Source organism: Oreochromis niloticus, linkage group LG18 (genome assembly GCF_001858045.2).
Source record: "Oreochromis niloticus isolate F11D_XX linkage group LG18, O_niloticus_UMD_NMBU, whole genome shotgun sequence".
NCBI classification, from domain to species: domain Eukaryota; kingdom Metazoa; phylum Chordata; class Actinopteri; order Cichliformes; family Cichlidae; genus Oreochromis; species Oreochromis niloticus.
Genome location: NC_031982.2, coordinates 31,593,244 through 31,614,800, shown reverse-complemented (window position 1 = coordinate 31,614,800; position 21,557 = coordinate 31,593,244). Strand labels below are relative to the sequence as shown.

The 21,557-nt window shown below is 41.0% G+C and overlaps 2 protein-coding genes across 2 annotated transcripts in view; both read right to left on the bottom strand.

Moving 5' to 3' along the window:
• The window catches only part of LOC109195563 (tripartite motif-containing protein 16), a 1,176,058-nt gene that overhangs the window by 34,463 nt on the left and 1,120,038 nt on the right, over positions 1–21,557 (bottom strand). The gene's annotated exons all lie outside the window — the stretch shown is intronic.
• LOC106097109 (E3 ubiquitin/ISG15 ligase TRIM25-like) lies at positions 5,323–7,879 on the bottom strand. Its single transcript, XM_013266730.3, has one exon. It carries the CDS (start codon positions 7,785–7,787, stop codon positions 6,150–6,152), a length of 1,638 nt encoding a protein of 545 aa, XP_013122184.2. The 5' UTR covers positions 7,788–7,879; the 3' UTR covers positions 5,323–6,149.

The following is a 21,557-nucleotide window of genomic DNA, read 5'->3' as shown; positions in this document are numbered from 1 at the left end:
AAATTTTCTCCACTCAGGACCTGCCAGTGCTCAGTGAAAATGTCTGGATAAGGCTTATTCATTACTATTACTATTCTGTGCCCTTCTGATAATAACAGCTGTTTCTGTGCTGTGTTTGGATCCAGTGTGATTTCATATAAATATTTTAAGAATTCAGCTTTGGTCTTTGCTTCTGATGGATCTGACAGTAAAACATCCACTTCAGTGACTGTCAGTGAGACGCAGTGTTGGGGAGTAATGGAATACCACATCATAATGAGGCTGAAGGTGTTTCTCACAGTAAGATGCCAGACAGACTAAACAGGACTTGAAGGCTTTCATTTTTCTCCCAGTGCAGAAATCACAGGCCACATCTTCAGGTCCAGCATAGCAGTGATCAGCAGGAGCAGCTTGGAGTCCAGTCTTCTTCAGCTCCTCCACTAAAACTGCTAACATGGTGTTTTTCACCAGGACAGGCCTCGGTGTGAAAGTCTGTCTGCACTGAGGGCAGCTGTGGATTTTCTTGTCCTCCTCTCCATCCCAAAAGCCATTAATACAGTTCATGCAGTAGCTGTGTCCACAGGGAAGAGTCACTGGATTCTTCAGTAGATCCAAACAGATCGAACAAGAGAAGGTTTCTTGGTCCAGCTGAACTCCTTTCTGTGCCATTTCCCCTCTCAGTATCAGTGACTGTGTGAGTTTGCTTTCCTTATAACTGAAAGTAGTCTGAACTCTGATCTAAACATGACTTTCTGCTTTGAATGGGGCCGGTCAGCTCTTACATGTCACCACAAGAGGAGGGAACAAGGAGCTGAGCTCTGATTGAAACAACATGTGAATGGGGCCTGTCAGCCCTTGCACATAACCACATTTTGGTTGCACCTATCTACAAACTGGAGAGTTAAAAGGGAGGAAACAAAGAAATGTATAAACAGAGGAGGTGCTGATTTAGACAGCAGGAAGAAGAGGAAGGGTTATCAGGCTCTGCTTCACTGTAAGAAGCAAAGCAGTATGAGAGAGAGTGGCCGTGTTGAACCATTTCTAGAACCAAACCCTTTATAAAAGTTTTGTGCTACATTTATAAACTTAATTTTTGACATGCCTTGGACCCCTGTTTCTAATAGACCCTTGTTCAAGGTGACTTTTAAAACTGAAATTGAACAGAAATGATACAAGATTAAATCTCTGAGGGCTTTTTGAATAAAAATATCACATTTAGAATGTAGCTTCAAGTAAAAAGTTTTTTTTAATCTTTGTCCATGTAAGTCGAAAATCATAAAATCCCAGATCATTTGGCTACTTTGATTGCAACAGATAATGGTTTAGATTTTTACTAACAAGTCAAATCACCTTTTTTATGTAATTCATTTAAAAATAGGAATGTATCCAAAGTGTTGTATTTCATGTAGACTGAGGACCCCAGATGTAGAGTCTGGGATTACATGAAAATCTTTTTATTGAAGGTGACCCAAATCCATGAGCAAACAGAGAAACACAAGGGAAACATTGGGATTAGGGAAACTGCAGGAAACATAATGGCCACGATGCACAGGAAACAGTCTGAGGGGAACAGGATGGTGTGACAAAGGGCTAGGGGAAGACAATCTGTTTATCTCCTAGCCTCTTTTCCTATCCTCTTTTCCTTGACCTCGATATTGTTTTCATGGAGACAAAGGTACGAAGGAGAATTGATAATGACTTAAGAAAAGAGAAGAGTGGTGCTGAAGTCGAACGCCCTTACGTGATGTGTTGCGCCATGTTAAAACTACAAGAAGACAGACTACATAATGTGCATCTTACTTCACCACAACATGTTCAAACCCTGTTAGTTTATGTAAGTCATATAAGTGAGAACAACATATGAAAAATATCACATCATTAAAAAGATTGAGATTTTAAAGAAGGTACATTGAAGGCCTGATTTGCTAACATTTGTAGCAGTGCAAAGTCTTCTTTTGATACTATAAAGCTGCTGGATTCATTAAAGAGGTTCTGTGTCAATGAAAACGTTGTAAACAAGAGTATTTTTGCAGTTACCCTTATGACATGTGTATTTGCATGTGTTTTACTTTCAGTAAAGTGTTAGTTTTTAGGAGAGGGCAATATTATATGAATCAGTGTGTATTTGCCACTTTGCTTAGATGAAGTTGTGAGTGGAGTCCCAAAACTTTGGCTTTGTCCTAAATCTTGTTGAGAATAATAGATTGCTTAATGTACATCAGAGTTAAAGAGACTATAGTTTGGAATTGCTTGCAAAATTAAAATATAGCGGTTAATGGGTGTAAGAATACAAACTAGAAAATAGGCCTGGAATGGGAACAAAGATGGGGTGCAGGGCAGGAGGACAACTAACCCCCACCCCCCCAGACAGTAGCAAGAGTTACTGAGGGTGAGGGGCAGACAATGGACACTACCTTAAAAGGAGATGGGGTCAGGGTGTCAGCACCCCTGGCCGCTGTACCAGTGTTTTTCCATTGTGGGGGTGTTTACTGTAGGGGGAGGAGACCAGAGGTTATAACTGTAACTGTAACTGTTGTGTGGATTTCTTTAGATCAGCCTTTAGAATAGGACTCCATAGGATGATCTCCAGATGCATCTGTAGTTTATTTACTTCCAGCGCAAATAAAGATGTCTGATTTTGGAAGTAAAAGTCTCCGCCTGATCGCTACCATCAAAAGAATCCGTGAAGTCGGCATACTTCAACAATCTGTTGACTCAGTCCTCACACTGAATGTTTAGAGGTGGGCTCCACTTATTGCTCCTGAATAAAACTGGACTTTTCACAAAACACACCAGAAATTAACTGAAGTGAGCTGTTTTTATCTCAGTGGTCTGGGAGTTTTTTCATTCTGCTGAATCTGTAATGAATAAAAATGACATGTCTGACAATGCAGTTGTTAATGAATCCTTGTGTTAGTGTGGCACATTAATGCTTCAATGTTGCAATAAGCCATTAAAATAAAAAGCATATGCATTTGGCCCAATAACACAAAAATTGCATAAATTAATAATGATAACACATATAATAACATAATAATTTAACTTGTTTTGTAAACCTGTCCCATAGCCTAATAAATTAAACATGGAACCGTGGAACTTCTTTCCTCCTTCTTTCCTCCTCCACCCATGGTCTGGGTGAGTGCCAGTGTTTTTCCACAGAGCCGACAGGTCCACCTCTGGGAGGAGCCACCGTTTTCCTGCTCTCACCTGTGGGTAATTAAGCTGTCGACTTATAAGGGCAGCGCTCTCAAATTCTTTTTACCAGATTCTCAGCTAACCACAGTTAGTGCAGGCCATCATTGGGTTTTGTAAATGTCATAGTAAATTACCTTGAACGTCTCATTCATAGCTACTCACCAGATTACCAGATGTAAATCCTCTCCATAGAACCTGCATTCGGACGCTGGACCTCTTGACAGTCTTCATAGTCATGGTTTTTGCTCACTACACGCACCTGCCTGCCTCCCTGCCTCAGCGTCAGGAGTTTTGGATTCCTTACCACTCACCCAGACCACTCTCCCCTCCATGCTACTGATCCACTTGCGGCAATTAAGCAGCTTAAAGGAACATTCAGAACCAATAACTGCCAGCATTGTCCTGGAACCATACCTGAACTTGTTTACCCTTATTTCAGTGACTCTGACCCCCCTGGACCCTGCCATCCAGTCTGACTCTCCCTTTCGCCCCAAAGTCACAGAACTGCAGTTTCCACAGCTGAAGTCTCTCTTGTTGCTTGCATAGCTCAGGTTGCATAAGTGCTCCATAGTTTTGGCATTGTTCACGGCACAACTTTATTCTCACTGCTCACAGTTGAATAGCCTCGTTGTATATGCACTTGTTTTGTAAATTAACTGTCACTTAAACATTGCCAGTGCTCCGTCTGCGTCCTGCATTTGAGTCCTTTTCTCTCGAGTTGGCCACGGCTGTCACACTCCTCCAAGTTTAGGATTTCTGTGACTCCAGTAAATTTCCCTCCATCCATCAATTATCCCACAATGCGATAGGATTCTCTTCAACCATGATTCAACTTGATGTGGAGTGGCGACATGCTTTAACACGTTGTGACACACAGCACTGACAGAATGGACAGTGGTTAACAGCAGTAAACACAGTTCTGCACCTCATAATTGGGTATGGTTTTAACAATGACTGACTAAACAAAACTCTCCTTGAAGAGGTTACTAAGGTGGTATCAGATCTTAAAACATTGTATTGCTGATTACTTTCTCGTGGGTGGTGATTGGAACAGGACACCAAATGAGTGATGGATAGATGGCCCCCAAAATGAGGGAAACAGCAACACAGTGACATGATTAATGGCTTTATAATGGATAATAATTTAATAGACACATGGAAAACATTAAATCCAGCACTTAAGCAGCAACACAGAAATCACACACAGCACATGGAGTAATACAACACAACAAAGGACAAAGGAAAGCACGGCTTAAATACACAAGGGAGTGACGAGGGAATGGAAAACAGGAGGGAAACACAGCTGGGACTAATTAGACATAATCAGACATGGGGAAGCAAAACTAGATACACTGACATCGGACATGAGACCGTCAAAATAAAACAGGAAACATCAGACAATCACAAAGAGGCAGACTAGAAGTTGAGACAAGAGTGACTCGACGAGGAACACGGGAAAGACAAAGTAACAGAAACCTAAATCCTAGGATGAAGAATATAACAAAAGCAGAAAACAACAAAGAGAACCAAAACCCATGAGTAAAAATAATCAAAAAATACAAACTAACCACAAACACTGAGTCAGAAGACTCAGGACCATTACAGGTATTTATTTAATTGGAGTCCAAATTACATGACGTGTACCTTCAAAGAGCTCAGGTTGCTTTTATTAGATCAAAGGCCAAGTGGATTTAAGATGGAGAAAAGAATTTCCATTATTTTAGTCATTTAGAAAAACAAGTCGACAGAAAAAAAAAAAAAAACTCCATAACCAGTTTATGGAGTTATTAAGTTAAATTGTAGAGACAGCAAGAATGTAGAAAAGGAAGTTATTGAGTTTTTTCTCTGGTCTATGCTCCTCTCATTACTCAAGAGTAATCATAGACTTTTTATTTATTTATTTCAAATCTATATCTAAAATCTATAGTATCTTGATTAAAGCGATGCCATTTCTACTAAAATATATGGTTAGGGAACTAAAGATTTAGAGCACTCAGAGATTTCCCCTGGTTTGTGACAGCTTCACACCAAAAATATAGAATATAGTGATAGAAAATATTCCAACGCATTTTTTAGATTTTACTGACAGAATATTTTCCTAATCAGAATAAGGAAAAACAGAACTGAAAGAATGGACTGAAGACAGAAGACTTTAATCAAAGTTTATTTATTATACATATCTTCAGTTTGTTTGCACCTTAAGTATTAAATAAGTTACATATTGCATTCAGTATTAATAATTGAACGATCTATACTTAGATTATTATTATGATAATAACAGTTTTACAGCCTCTAATGTGTTTGTAGATTTAGGGAAAAACAACTGAAGTATTTTTTCTGCCAAAAAGAAAAAATGTGTATGTGATTACAGATTTAATTTCTAAATGTAAAAAATGGTGGGAACAAAATCTCTGTGATAAAGAGTTTTCTCTGTTAAAGCCTATAATGTAGGACAGAAACAATAACATATAATTAAAAGAATATAAACATTAAGATAACTGAAAAGTTTAAATTTCATTTGGAGAAAGATAGCCTCCGTGGCTAAACAGACACAAGAAAGAGCTAAATGGATTTGTTCACCCATATATTTATACAAGCACTTTCTTCAACATTTAAGTACTGTCAAAATAACATCCACTCACATAACCTAAGGTTCAATGTCTTAGCAAAGGATTCTTTAGCATTCACACTGGAGCAAGCAGGGATTGAACCACCAGCATTCCAATTAGGATGTGACATCCTTTAACTCCTGGGTTAGTGTCACCCACAAGAAACAAACAAACAAACAAACAAAAAACTCCACCTAAAAAACTTAAGAAAACATCAAGAAGATGTCAAAGTACGACCCATAATGTTTGATTAACAGCTGAACTCTCTGCAATGAAGAAACGTCACAATAATGATGGAGAGAAATTAAAATGGAAACTGAAGTACAGATTTATAACCGACTACAATATGAAAGTCTTCAGTCTATTTCAGTTTAATGAACTCAGTCCAGCATAGAGCGGCTGAGTGAATACGGTCTGGACTCTGTGGAGGAGAGTCATGGTTTCAGAGACGCTGTAGAAGGACAAAATACCTGCTCTGTGATCCAGGTACACTCCTACTCTGGAGGAACGAGGACCTGAGACAGGAGTTTCAATGTTGTTGTACCAAAATGTGTAACTGTTTTTGTAGCAATTTAATGCCCAAGATTTGTCATTACGTCCAAATGCACATTCATTGTCCCACCCTGCTCTACTGATAGTGTTGTATGCTACTGCTACATAAACGTTTTCTCCACTCTCCATCTCCCAGTAACAGCGTCCAGTCAGACTCTCTCCGCTCAGGACCTGAGACCATCCAGTGAATCTGTCTGGATGATCAGAATAAGACTGTTGTTGTTTCATGACTGTTGCTTTTCTGTTCTCCTCTGATAATAACAGCCATGTGTTCACTGTGTTTGGATCCAGTGAGATTTCACATGAATATTTTAAGAATTCAGCTCTGGTCTTTGGCCCAGGTTGTGATAATAAAACATCCACTTCAGTGACTGTCAGTGAGATGTTTGTCCGTTCCTCTCTCAGAATGTCCTGTAGTTTATCTCTGACCTCTGACACAGCTGCTGTCACATCCTCAAAGTAGCTCAGAGGACGGATATTGATGCTGGATAAGTCTGTAGACTTGATGAGTGCTGACAGTGAGGGGTAGTTGTGTAGAAACTGGATGTGATCCTCTGTGTGTGAGAGCTGCTTCAGCTCAGCATCTTTCCTCTTCAGCTCAGTGATCTCCTGCTCCAGCTTCTCCTCAAGCTCTTTGACTCGACTCACTTCAGTTTCCTGCTGGGATCTGATCTGCTGCTTCACATCAGAGCTTCTTTTCTGGATGAGATGGATCAGCTCAGTGAAGATCTTCTCACTGTGCTCCACTGTTTGATCAGCAGACTGATTGATGGCCTCCACCTCCTGTTGAAGCAGCTTCACATCTTTCTCTCTGTCCTGGATTCTCTGCTGGATGTTTTGTCGACTCACCTCCAGCTCTCTCTGCCTCTCAGTCCTTTCTGCTGCAGCTGAGACTGTGTTGTGGCCTTTATGTTCATCCACAGAGCAGAGATAACAGATACTCTGCTGATCAGTACGGCAGAACATCTTCATTACCTCATCATGACGAGAGCAGATGTTCTCCTGGAGCTTCTTGGAGGGCTCCACCAGCTTGTGTTTCTTTAATGGAGCCACGTCATAATGAGGCTGAAGGTGTTTCTCACAGTAAGATGCCAGACATTCCAAACAGGACTTGAAGGCTTTCAGTTTCCTTTCAGCACAGAAATCACAGGCCACATCTTCAGGTCCAGCATAGCAGTGATCAGCAGGAGCAGCTTGGAGTCCAGTCTTCTTCAGCTCCTCCACTAAAACTGCTAACATGGTGCTTTTTACCAGGACAGGCCTCGGTGTGAAAGTCTGTCTACACTGAGGGCAGCTGTAGATTTTCTTCTCTTCCTCTTCATCCCAAAAGCCATTAATACAGTTCATGCAGTAGCTGTGTCCACAGGGAATAGTCACCGGATTCTTCAGTAGATCCAAACAGATTGAACAAGAGAAAGTTTCTTGGTCCAGCTGAAGTCCTTTCTGTGCCATTTCTCCTCTCAGTGTCAGTGACTGTGTCAGTTTCTGTTTCTTATAACTGAAACTAGTCTGAGCTCTGATCTAACATGACTTTCTGCTTTGAATGGGGCCAGTCAGCTCTTACACGTCACCACAAGAGGAGGGAACAAGGAGTTGCTGAGTTTGAGAGCAGGAAGAAGAGGGAGGGCTACCGGGCTGTATCAGGCTTTCTGGCTTCAGGAAGATGAGAGTAATGTGTTTATCTCTTTTTCTGTTCAAGCCTTTAGAGTAAATGAATCAATCATTTCATGTTACTCAGTTCCTCATGTAAATCTGCTAAAAGAATTGCCTCTCTTCCTTACAGAGAAAATAATGACAATAGACTAGTCTCATGGGCCTGCCCATAGAAACCCGTATAGGGGCCCCAAAGTGAAGGGAAGTGACCAACATGAATTATTTTCCTTCAGTTAGGCACACTGGATGCCACCATGGTCTTTTACTGCTCTCTACTTTAATTGTTCAAGTTGTTTTTGACATTTAAACTTTATTGTAATAAACCAGTCTCATGTGCCAAAAACCGTATTTCACATAGACAGAGGAGGTCCCTTAAGCATATTAGCAAGAAATTTTGTTGACACAGTTAAATTCATGCAGTACTTTGTCTTTTACAGAAAGTTTACAGGACAGAATGTGACACAAGTATTACCCAAGGTGTAACCCCCAAAACAGGAGTACAGGTTCTCAATACACAGAAAACACACTGTAGGGTCTTTACCTTACAATATAGAGCACCTTGAATCATACTGTCTGCTCAAACCCAGCTAAATGCAGCCACACTATATATATATATATATATATATATATATATATAAAACACCCAGCACGCCCCTGCGGGCGGTTTATCCTTCAAGCTCGGGTCCTCTACCAGAGGCCTGGGAGCTTGAGGGTCCTGCGCAGTATCTTAGCTGTTCCCAGGACTGCGCTCTTCTGGACAGAGATCTCCGATGTTGTTCCCGGGATCTGCTGGAGCCACTCGCCTAGCTTGGGGATCACCGCACCTAGTGCTCCGATTACCACGGGGACCACCGTTACCTTCACCCTCCACATCCTCTCGAGCTCTTCTCTGAGCCCTTGGTATTTCTCCAGCTTCTCGTGTTCCTTCTTCCTGATATTGCTGTCATTCGGAACCGCTACATCAATCACTACGGCCGTCTTCTTCTGTTTGTCTACCACCACTATGTCCGGTTGGTTAGCCACCACCATTTTGTCCGTCTGTATCTGGAAGTCCCACAGGATCTTAGCTCGGTCATTCTCCATCACCCTTGGGGGCGTCTCCCATTTTGACCTTGGAACTTTCAGGCCATATTCGGCACAGATGTTCCTGTACACTATGCCGGCCACTTGGTTATGGCGTTCCATGTATGCCCTGCCTGCTAGCATATTGCACCCTGCTGTTATGTGCTGGATTGTCTCTGGGGCATCTTTACACAGCCTGCACCTGGGGTCTTGCCTGGTGTGATAGACCCCAGCCTCTATGGATCTTGTACTCAGAGCTTGTTCTTGTGCTGCCATGATTAATGCCTCCGTGCTGTCTTTCAGTCCAGCTTTGTCCAGCCACTGGTAGGATTTCTGGATATCAGCCACCTCCTCTATCTGCCGGTGGTACATACCGTGAAGGGGCCTGTCCTTCCATGATGGTTCCTCGTCTCCCTCCTCTTTCTTGGGTTTCTGTTGCCTGAGGTATTCACTGAGCACTAGGTCAGTTGGGGCCATCTTCCCAATGTATTCTTGGATGTTTGTTGTCTCATCCTGGACTGTGGTGCTGACACTCACCAGTCCCCGGCCCCCTTCCTTCCACTTAGCGTACAGCCTCAGGGTGCTGGACTTGGGATGAAATCCTCCATGCATGGTAAGGAGCTTTCTTGTCTTTATGTCAGTGGCTTCTATCTCTTCCTTTGGCCAACTTATTATACCAGCTGGGTACCTGATCACGGGCAGGGCGTAGGTGTTAATAGCTCGGATCTTGTTCTTACCGTTCAGCTGACTCCTCAGGACTTGCCTGACCCTCTGCAGGTATTTGGTGGTTGCAGCCTTTCTAGCGCCCTCTTCATGGTTCCCATTCGCCTGCGGGATCCCCAGGTACTTGTAACTGTCCTCTATGTCTGCAATGTTGCCTTCTGGTAGCTCGATCCCCTCAATTCTGACTACCTTCCCTCTCTTTGTTATCATTCAACTACACTTCTCCAGCCCGAATGACATCCCGATGTCATTGCTGTATATCATGGTAGTGTGTATCAGTGAATCGATGTCTCGTTCACTCTTGGCATACAGCTTGATGTCATCCATGGACAGGAGGTGGCTGACAACTGCTCCGTTCTGTAGTCGGTATCCGTAGCCAGTCTTGTTAATGATCTCACTGAGGGGGTTCAGGCCTATGCAGAACAGCAGTGAGGACAGAGCATCTCCTTGGTAGATCCCGCACTTGATGGTGACTTGTGCTATGGGCTTGGAGTTGGCCTCTAGTGTTGTACGCCACATCCCCATTGAGTTCCTGATGAAGGCTCTTAGGGTCCTGTTGATCTTGTACAATTCTAGGCATTCCAGTATCCAGCTGTGGGGCATTGAGTCATAGGCCTTCTTGTAATCAATCCAGGCAGTGCACAGGTTGATCAACAGTGCACAGGTTGGTCAGTGGCTAGTGGATCTGAGGGCAGATGGACGATACCTACAACCACGGACGATACCTACAACCATATATATATATATATATAAATATATGTGTGTGTGTGTGTATATATATATATATATACAGTATATGGTCATTCACGCGGCATGGCAAACAGGAGGGAGACACAGCTGAACCTAACTGACCTGACTAGACAGGGGAAATGTAAACTGAACACACTGACATCAGACACAGACCTTCACAATAAAACAGGAAATGCATAGACTGAACTCAGAAGCACAATACAAACACAGAATCAAAACCTAAGAACTAATAAAGATACATTAAAAAATCAAAGATTAATAATATGAAACGGAAAACACTGGGTCACTGATTCAATACCGTGGCAAAACTAATATTTGCATCAATTAAGAGTTGATATACATGGTCTTACAAAATGTGCCAACAGATGCCATGATGGTGCATGCACATGAAAAACAAAGTATGTCTGAATTCAGGATTAATTGCTAGTTTCAATTAAAGAAAGATGGGAAGAAGAGAATAGATGGGCATGATGATGTGAGCAATTGATGGCAAACTAGAGGGGAGAAAGAACATTTGCACACTCACAGACATGTTGTTTCTTTTGTTTAGTTCAGTTGACACTTTTTGTAAGACCATGTATGACTCCTGTTAACTGATGCTGGCATATTATTTTTAGCTTTTGCTCTGGATGTTTTAGAAAATTTCCTTGAACTCTGACTGAACTGAACTATTGTAAATGGCAGCAATATTGAAAAGACCACGGTGCTTTCTACAAGTGGCTTATTGTTTTAGGATTTAAAAAATCTTAAAACAAACATTTGCTTCCTTCTCTCAGCTCCAAATTAAGTTCCTTTTTCCTCAGTTACATTTTTATTCTTACTCCTTAACAGTAAAAATCACATTCTTTTTTTTTTTAATCTATTCCTGGTGCAACCAATATTCAAACATTTAGTTTCCCAGTTTCTTAAAGTTTTTTCCATCCGAGTTACTGGCAGCCATCTCAGCCAGGCCTGGGCCAATATGTTGGCTTCCCTAAAATCAACTGAAGGAGAGCCTGTCTTGCATTCAGAGCCGTCCTGAATGCAAGACAGGCTGATTCAATTTAAAGCTTTATACAGACTTCATTATTCAAAGACTAAACTTCATAAAATACTTGGCAAACAGTGACACTGACACACAGACAGAAAGCATAGCTGGCAGGGTTTTCAGTTGTTTATTATTTCATATTCAACTTTACTTATATAGCACCGAATTACAACAGCATTTGCCTCAAGGTGCTTAAGGACATGCATGAACCTCTTAATTTCACTCAACAGTCAACATGAGGCAATGGATTGGAACAATAACCTCATATTTTTGTTTTTCTCAGCCAAGAGGATGTTTAAATTTCCACATGCTCCGTCCTCATCTTTGTCTTTACATGTGTGCAGAATTTAATTTTAAAATACTTAGGTTAATTATCATACTCATGTTGGATAAAATCCATCCATCCAGCTTATTTAATTTGGGTTAAAGGGAACTGGACTCTATGGCAGCTTCCTTTTTGCTAAAGCGTTTATTTAGCGATGGATCAGGTGACCCTGAATTCTCCTTTAGTTATACTGCAATAGGCTGAGGGATTCCCATGATTTATTGAGGGTTTCTTCTTTAGTCAACTTTCGCACTCACTATATGTTAATAAACCTCTCTGCACTGAAACATTACGTGTTATTAATCTGTGGCTCTCTTCCATAGCATGCCTTTTGTCCTGTATTCCTCCCCTCACCCCAACTGGTCGCAGCAGATGGCCTAACGCGACTGTTGTGATTGGGGGCTGTATAAATAAAACTGAATTGAATTGAACTGTCATAGTGGAAGAGGTGGGACATGCAGGAGAAACACAGGTAGTCATTATATTATTAAACTCTGGTTCTCTTTCCTGTGTTTGCTTGTATCCCATCTCTCTCTGCTCTTTTCTCTTTCCCCTCACACCCAACTGGTCATGGCAGATGGCTGCCTCTCCCTGAGCCTGGTTTCTTTCTGTTCCTTAAAGTAAGTTTTTCTCCCTGTCACCAAGTGCTTGCTCATACAGGGTGCTGAGATTGTTGGGGGTGCTTTCAAATATTGTAATATTGTGGGGTCTTTATGTTTTTTTATTAGTCTGTTATCAAATATGGAACTTTGCTTAAGTGCTGGTGTGATGGTCACTGAGTCCTCCTGTGCTGGCATACCTTCTCTCTCTCTGGACCTATCTTTTCCTCCCTTCCTTTGTATGCATATATGCTCGTGGGCGTGTACTGTTTACTCTTTCAGAGGCGGTACTTCCCAGCTTCCCCGCCTTCCTGGCAAACCCTCACTTAAATACTGCTGATTAATATATCTCTTCCTCATGTGGTTATCAGACTGCCTATTTTAGGCTCAAGCAATTCCTCAGTTGTTGCCAGACTGTTGCATTACAAAGGGTTATTGGCTTCTGGCTTCTTCATGTAATCCATAGGGTCGTTTTCAGATCTAGCCTTTGACTCTGTACAGACCACTCCAGTGATTCAGAAGCCCTTGTGTATTTGTGACAGTGTGTGTTTGTGCCCACAGTGTTACCGACTCTTTCGCCCACTTTCAGGATAAATTGCATCTTCGAAAATGATTCTTTTTCCAGCACTTAAAAGCAACCTGTAAAACCTACATAAACATTTCTCAGTGTCCTGTGAGTGAGTCTTCCTTTCTGTGACTTCCATGACATTTATGACTTTTATTTCTCTCCATATTTTAGCAAGTCATTACTTGGGTCAATGGATTTATCCAAAAAATCTTGGTTCATTTAGATGGTAAGAAAGACAGGTGACAATTTCAGGATTTTATCTTTAATATGTGAAATAAAGTGAAAGTGGGTCAACAGACCATTTTTCAAAAAGTATGTCTTGAAAAGTATTTGACATGTGAACCTATGTCACCATAATCAATCTTTGTGCCCAAACTTTGGATCATAACCAAGTAAAGGAAAGCGGCATCTCGTGATTTATGATATGACTCAATTTGCAAATTTTGAACTCATTTAATTGACCGATAAATCACTGTTTTTTTTGTCTTTCCACAATAATTAACAACTTCCAGCTTTTAATGTATTTGAAAAAAAAAAACATGAAAATGGGTTTTTGGAGCTGGACTATCTCTAAAGCACTTTGGGTCAACTTTTGTTGTTTAAATGTGCTCTAAATATAAATAGATAAAATATATAAATAAAAATAAATGAATAAATACAATAAACATCTATAAATAAAATATAGGTGACAGTTAAAACAAAAAATTTCAGACATTTTTCATAGTGCATGCTGGACTTACCAGATAGAAACAAAATATGGACTGGACTATTGATTTCTGGATAAATCCGCCACCTCTAACTCAGTTCCCACAAAGCTCCAAACTGCCAGGAGTAACATAGAAAATGTTTGTGTGCTGTTTGTAAAAAACTGTTTGTGAAGACATCCAGCTGTGATTAAGTGATGACAAAGTCAAAACCATGAAAAGCAGGGCTGATGTTACTCTGGAGACACAAGGCATTGTGTCTGTCAGGTAAAATATGTGCATCAGTCTGCACCGTGACAATACTACACAATAAATTTTTTCCATAAGCTCCACTGCACCTGCACTACAGCTTCGATTTAATACACTGATAAGCTCCAAGTGCTCTGAATGCACCACTGAATGTACATTTTTATGCTGACCCAACAGAGTGACAAAGCTCATCTGTTGATTAGAGTTTATTTCCTGAAATAGAAAGCACTTCTTACAACATCCTGTTCCATGACAGTCTTTGGGCATCTTTCCAATTTCAGACTTCCTCTTTTAAATCAAAGGAGGAACTTCTTTGTTTTAAAACAAAGAAGTTCAAGTTATGACTGTCATCTTTTAGCACAAACGTGTTTCCACTTCTTAAGAGGCTGACGGGTCAATTATCTGATACCTTACATGGTTTAAAACCTGTGTTCTAGATTTCAGAACTTTATATAAAATAAAATAAAATACATTAAAAGTTACTGTTGTCTTTTTATCCAGTCTGAACTGTAAACCTGCAGCTACATTACATGAACTTGCTGTGTGTGTCACACTGATTAAAAAAACTTTGACAGAATTTTTCTTTTTTAATTAAAGGTTTAAAAACAAGTAGCACACATGGTCAGCAATGGGAACCATTCACTCATCTACAGTATATTGCCATAAGTATTCAATCAACCATCAAAATCATTGAATTCAGCTTTCCAATCACTTGCTTGGGCACAGTTGTATAAAATCAAACACCTGAACATGCCATACATACTACCTGGATGTTACCTGGATGGCCCTTTCCTGTTCCAAAACGACTGCGCACCAACGCACAAAGCAAGGTTCACTGGTCCAAGCAACCCAGTGGAAGACTTTAAGAATGAGTTCGAGTGGAGAAAGCTGTTTCTTGTCCAACATCAGTGTACTGACTTGTGCTAATCACTGCACCACCATGCATGTGTTGTGATTTTGAAGATCAAAATCACAGCACAGTAAGTTACTTTCCAGCTATTAATCCAGTTTAGTAAATCTATTAATTGATTGACAGAGGAATCAGATATTGCCTTTTATTATTGCATTTTATCCTGTATTACCTAATAATGCCTTACCATGCTTATCAATGTGTTATCATGCTCTTTTTCCTGAAGGAAAGCTCTTTAATGAAAACCTTGAGAACCTTCATCACAGCAGATGGCTGAATGTGTCAAAAAGAGGCCCAAAAGTGGGTTGACAGACAATTTTTTAATGAAATATATTTTGAAAAGTGTTTGATATATAACCCTGAAGTGTCATAGCAATCATACTATGTGCTCAAACAATATTTTTAGACAAAATTTTAGGCAAATCAAAGATGATCAAGCAGAAAATGTTCTAAAAATTGCCTAATCTGCAATGGAATGACGCTTTTGTCTTCTGAAGACCGTAAATGGATGCGTGTGCTCTGTGTGCTCTTGTTGCATTGCTGACTTACAATAGAACAAAGGAGTTCCTGTTGCAACTCATTTGGTTTAAAATAAGGAAGTTCCAGATGAAACTTCTTTGTTTTAAACTTCATGTCATGAGAGCTGACAGACATGAGCTGAACACCTTCAACAGATGAATTGAACTGTGAAAGATGAAGCACATCTGCTTATTCCATCCTCTGCACTCCCCCCCCAGGTAGTCTCTGATAAATCTCATGCTGTGGGGGGCGAGCATTGACAGCTTGGAGGATAAAGTTTGGTCCCAGACTGTGGAGATATGGGATTGCTACTGGCTGCAGAATCTCATTTTGATATCTAAGATAAGCTAGATCTTTATTGTCACTGTTACCAGAACAATGAAACAGCTTGTAGGTTTTTACATTCACATTCTTCAGATAAGAGAATAAGATGAATAAAGATAAAATAAGTTTAAGAAGTACCTACACAGGGAATGTATGTAATGCACAATAACATAAGTATCTACACAAAAGGATATGCACAAGTTATACAGAAACAAAATATATAAATATATCTGCAAGAACAGTGTAAGGAGTAGTGATCAGTGCAGTATAAGGTGCGATATGACCAGTGGTATTGCACATTGAGTAAGGGATAGGAATGCTGGTTGCTACTGTAAAAAAAACATACAGTTATATAAATAGAAATAGTAATGTTGGTTGTATTATACTGTAATGAATACTGTTTATAAGTAAATACTGTAATGAATACTGTTTATAAATAAGTACAGTGCAAGTGTCCATGAGTGTTAACAGCACAGTTAACCTTCAATCAGGGTGGACGTAGGGCGTGCTTGACAGCCTGTGGTGAGAGGCTTCTATTGAGTCTGCTTGTCTTTGACCTGATCAACCTTTAGTGTTTACCGGAAGGAAGGTGGGGGGAAGTGAGTGTCCAGGGTGCGTAGGGTCCTTGATGATGATACTGGCTCTCTGCTGAAGTCTGCCAGTATAAATGTTTCTGAGGGGAGTCAGTGAAGTGCTAATTGCCCGCTCTGCCGCCCTTATTACCTGCTGCAGTTCACTCTTGTCCTCCACAGTACACCAGTTGAACCAGAGTGTACAGCAGTATGTTAGAAGGCGCTTGATGGTAGAGCTGAAGACGTTAATTAGCATTCTTTGGGGTATTTGGGCTTGACGCAGCTTCATGAGAAAGGACATTCTTCGTAGTGCTTTTCCTACCTGCTGGGAAATGTTTGTGGACCAGGTAAGGTCGGCCGAGATGTGGACTCCAAGGAACTTAAAGTTTTCTACCCTTTCTACTTCTTCCCCGTCTATGTATAGGGCGAAGTGCTCCAATCGCTTTGTTCTCCTGAAGTCAATTACTGTCTCCTTGGTCTTGGCTGTGTTCAGACGTAGATTGTTGTTGTCACACCATCGCTTCAGATGCTGAACCTCCTCTCTGTAGGCTGAGTCACTGTTGTTGTCACTTAGTAATATGATGGTGGTGTTGTCAGCAAATTTAATAATGGTGTTACTGGTGGGAACTGGAGGACAGTCATGGGTGAAAAGTGAGTATAAGAGGGGACTGAGGACATACCCCTGTGGGATGCATATATTCTGAATGAGGATGGGGGAGGTGTACTCGCCCATCCTGACGTTCTGGGGTCTATCGCTCAGTGATGACAAGCTTAGGTTTTCCAGTAAGGAAACACAACACAACACATGCAACCTCCCCTGAAAGCTGTTACCCTATCAGTAAAGCAACCAGCATGGTGTTTCCTGCATCTTCTCCACACTTTGACCCTACCTACCTACCATCCAACTGCCGTAGCCAGAATCTGGATTCAGACCTTGGGGTCATGGTCACCGAGATTCAAACTTGTCAGAGATTTTCAGTAGATGCACCTATAATATTAATTTCATATTCCTACTACGCCTCATTCTTGAGTTATCGCATTCACAGACTTGGGTATGTATGCCACCCTGGGGGTGACAACAATACCCCATCAGACTTTAACAGTTAAGGGGTAAAAACTGGCATCAATTTAACACTGTGTAGCGGGATTCAAGTAAAAAGTGTTTAAAGTTAACCTTTTTAGAGCATGTTTAACACCTCTGGTACAAAGTTTATGCTTAGTTTACGTTAGTGTGGCGGGCGGCAGCCAAGAGCAGAGACCCTGGGCGACTGATCCCCGGCTATCAAGAATAGCGACTGGGGGATGGAATGTCCCTTCTCTGGTGGGAAAGGAGCGTGAGCAAGTGTGTGAGGTTGAGAGGTACCCACTAGATGCAGTCGGGCTCACCTCAACACATGGCTTGGACTCTGGCACCAGTCTCCTGAAGAGTGGCTGGACTCACAGTCTGAAGCTGCCCTTGGTGAGAGGTGGGTAGGAGGGGGTGCTTGAGGGTGCTCCACCTGGGGCAACTCCAAGAAAATGGATGGCTAGTTTATGTTAGCTAGCTAGCGAAAGAGCATATAACTGAGGTGGATCAGTGGTTACTGCATACTAGAAGTGAGGAAAAGCAAAACACGAAAATAAGTGAAGGAGACTGCAAGAGAGAGATTTTTTTCCCTGTGGACATACTGGTGTGTAATGTCCAGTGTTGGGTAAGTTACTTTAAATTAGTAACTTAGTTACATTACTAGTTACTTCTCTAAAAAAGTAACTCAGTTACTTCAAGTTACTCGTTACTTTCAAAGTAACTAGTTACTAGGGAAAGTAACTTTGGTTTTACTCAGAATTCTCTTGTTAATGTGTTGCTTCCATAACTGGATACCCAGCCAGATTGCCAGTCTTCTAGCTTGCTTGCTTACTTGCCACAAGTGCACTGTGCCACCTACCAATAGAAAGGAAAAAATAATGTGCACATTTCCACGAGAGAAATCCCACGCCTGGACCGTCGTTGACCGCCGCCATGATTCTAGCCTGCTTTTTACATCCAACACAAAAACTGCAGTCGTGGTGCTTTTGATTGTACTCAGAACTTGGAAATTCTGCCTTCTGAATAGGAAGACGTAAGTAACACCAGACTGCAGATGAGCTGCATGCAGAGCTGGACTGGGACAAAAAAATCGTCCCGGGCATTTTGACTAGAGACCCGCCCACCATTATAGGAAAAATCATAAAGCCTTTGAATGAAAATAAACACTGTTGTGACAGTGATGTACACTGTTCTGATGGTATATATGTATCAATCTATCAATCGTTTGTTGTAAGACTCAGATAATTATTTTTTTTAAAAGCGAGACATTTTAAATGAGAATAATAAAGAAAAGTATTTCCTTGTGCCCCCCTTTCCCTGTTAATGCCCTACCTGGCCCCCTGGCAACACTTTGCTAGACCCGCCCCTGCACAGTTACCAGCTGTCAGCTACGTAGAAAAGGATCCTGGTGTTATTTGTCTCTCAGAAACAGCTCATAACTTCCCTTCAACTCATTCATGTCACCTAAAAGGTAAACCTGTTTCTCCATCACCTGTTCAGCTCTGATGATTCAGTAAGGACGTCTCCTGGTTTCATCTTCATGTTTCCCTCTCACCAGATAACCAAACCGATATCATGACCAGCAGCTTTACAGCTGTGGCTCCAACAAACATCAGCTGATACTAGAAATTAATATTAAATAAATTCTAACAACAGCTGATCAAGCTTAAACGTGCTGCTGTTGTTTAACGCGACATCCGCTGGTTTCCTCTTTCTGGCGCAAAGTGAGCGATAAATAAACAAGAGAGAAAAGCCGATCAGCTGATCATTGATCAGTTTCGTGATTGAAGTAGAAACAGGAGAGGAGAGAATGAGAGAAGAAGAGGCAGCTGTGCAGCTTCAGCTTTGTGTCTTTTTCATTGTAGCTGAAGTCCGGGACAAACTGTGTTCCTTTTCACCTCAGTACGAAACGCGTAATATTTTCTCTGAATACGAGACGATTCTGTTTTTTACGGGACGGTTGGCAACTCTAATAATTAACCGTATGAACAAAATAAAGTTCAACATCAGTAACATAGCACCCACCCAGCTGTATAGAAACTCCGTCATGCTAGCTAGCACGCAGTACGAAAATGTCAGCATACCGAAAATAAACTCCACGTAAACTTGGTTTATATCTGACCCAGATAGACTGCAGGTCATAACTTCTTACCTGAAGTTCAGTTCACCTGACACGCGGACCGGCGGCCGCTTCGGGTCTCTCCTCTTGCCTCCCTTTTCCTTCATCCACCTGCTGGCTTCCACCACTTGCTAATGTTATTGAATCCGTGGAAGCTCCGCGATATCCACCACACGAAGTAACGAGTAACGAGCCTATCTAAATCCCAGTAACGAGTAACGCGTTCCTGGTTTTGGCATAATAACTAGTTACCGTGCTCGTTACCACAATAATAACGTAGTTACTGTAACGCGTTACTTAATAACGCGTTAGTCCCAACACTGGTAATGTCCACCCCTAATGTCCACCCCTGACCTTTCCACATTGGAGATGGGAATTTGGAATGGGAAATGGGTTCTTGTAAAGAACCCGTTCCCAGTAGTCGAATTCCTTGCAATCGTTAGTCTGTGTGCTTTTCGATCCCACTTATCAGTTCTTGCAGTCTTACTAAGATTAACTGATTTCAGTTTGTGTGTTGGAGGAGGAAAATAGTGGCACAGTTTACAGCATATGGACATTGCTTTTATTTTTATTGCACAGAAGGATGAGACCCTGATGGTAAAGTGGAGACTGCTCCAGGACAGAAACAACTGCATTATATTGCTAAGACAACTCTGCACCTGCAGAGACAGCATGCTAATGCTAAGCTAGCCAGGAACCCAACGTGACGCTAAAGCTGAGTAAATACTCACCCCAGCCCAGCATCGTGAAATAATGAGCTGTCATTTGTGGTGAAGCCACTTCAACAGGTAACAAACTGATGAGCAGTCAGGCTGCAGCTTCCGTTTCTACTTGTTCATGTTTCTACAGTAGACTCACTGTGGTGATCTCTTTAAAGTCTCTTTGTGCTGGTTTTCATCTTTGATTTGTGTTGTACGCTTTGTGTTCATACTTAAAGACTAAGATAAAGATCACGTGTCCTCATTAGGATAGGGATTTGTGTTGGTGTGTGGGGCTGTAGCCTGTAGGTTCATATGTTAATTGGTAATTATGAGACAGTGTGTTTCAGATCATTTTACAGAGTAACATGAAAGTAACTTAACGAGTGGTATAACAAATGTGTTTCTCCTGGCTCTGATTAAGTAACGTACTGCATTTCTTTTAAGAAATGTTTTCTGTGTAATATGTGTAATAACTTTTTTACTTTACTTTTTTGAGTAATGACCCCAACACTGATCACAAGAAAGAGGGGGAAATACCTCCAGCATGTAAAAACATTTGACCTCACAGCATGCAATTAATTAGCATGGATGTAATGTCTTTGATATGCTGCTTAGAGATGGTGGTGACGCTCAAAGTGGAGCCAATGAGAATCGATAAGTGATATCGATAATGGAATGGGAGCATAGTTGGAGCACACCATCAACACATACTTATGTATGTCACACTCACACAGGTTTTTTATTTTCATCATCACAGAAAAGTATTGATATTTCCTTGATAGCTGTAAAGAATGGTGCTCAGACTAAAGTATCAGTTTGAAGTAAAATCAAACACACTGAGTTCAACATGAACTTCCTGCTAACAGAACCTAAAAGACCAGAACATTTGAACATCTACATCTTTTTTATGAGGATGACGGTGCCCTCTTGTATTGTATTGTATTGTGAATTGTGAAGAGTTTTCAGGCTTCAGTTGTCAATGTGCAGGAAGGAATGCAAAAACCTCACATGTGATAATTGAATACATCAAAAATCCTGTCTTGTGAAAATCATTAAGTAAAAGAAAACATGGCTAATTTCTCTTTAATGGAGTTGTTTTATTTAAGACAGCTGAAAGGTCACAGAGCTGAATGAAGATTCTTCTGCTCTAAACATAAACTTTGTAGCATTTCAGAAGGAAAACTACTGCAGTTATTCTCTCAGATTAGTCTAACATTTCATTACATGATTTGAGTGAGAGTTTGGAATGAAGACAGAAGAACAGACTTTGTTCAAAGTTTTATTTATGCTAAATATCTTCAGTTTTTTCACACATTAAATATTGAACATAATGAATGATCTATAAATGGAT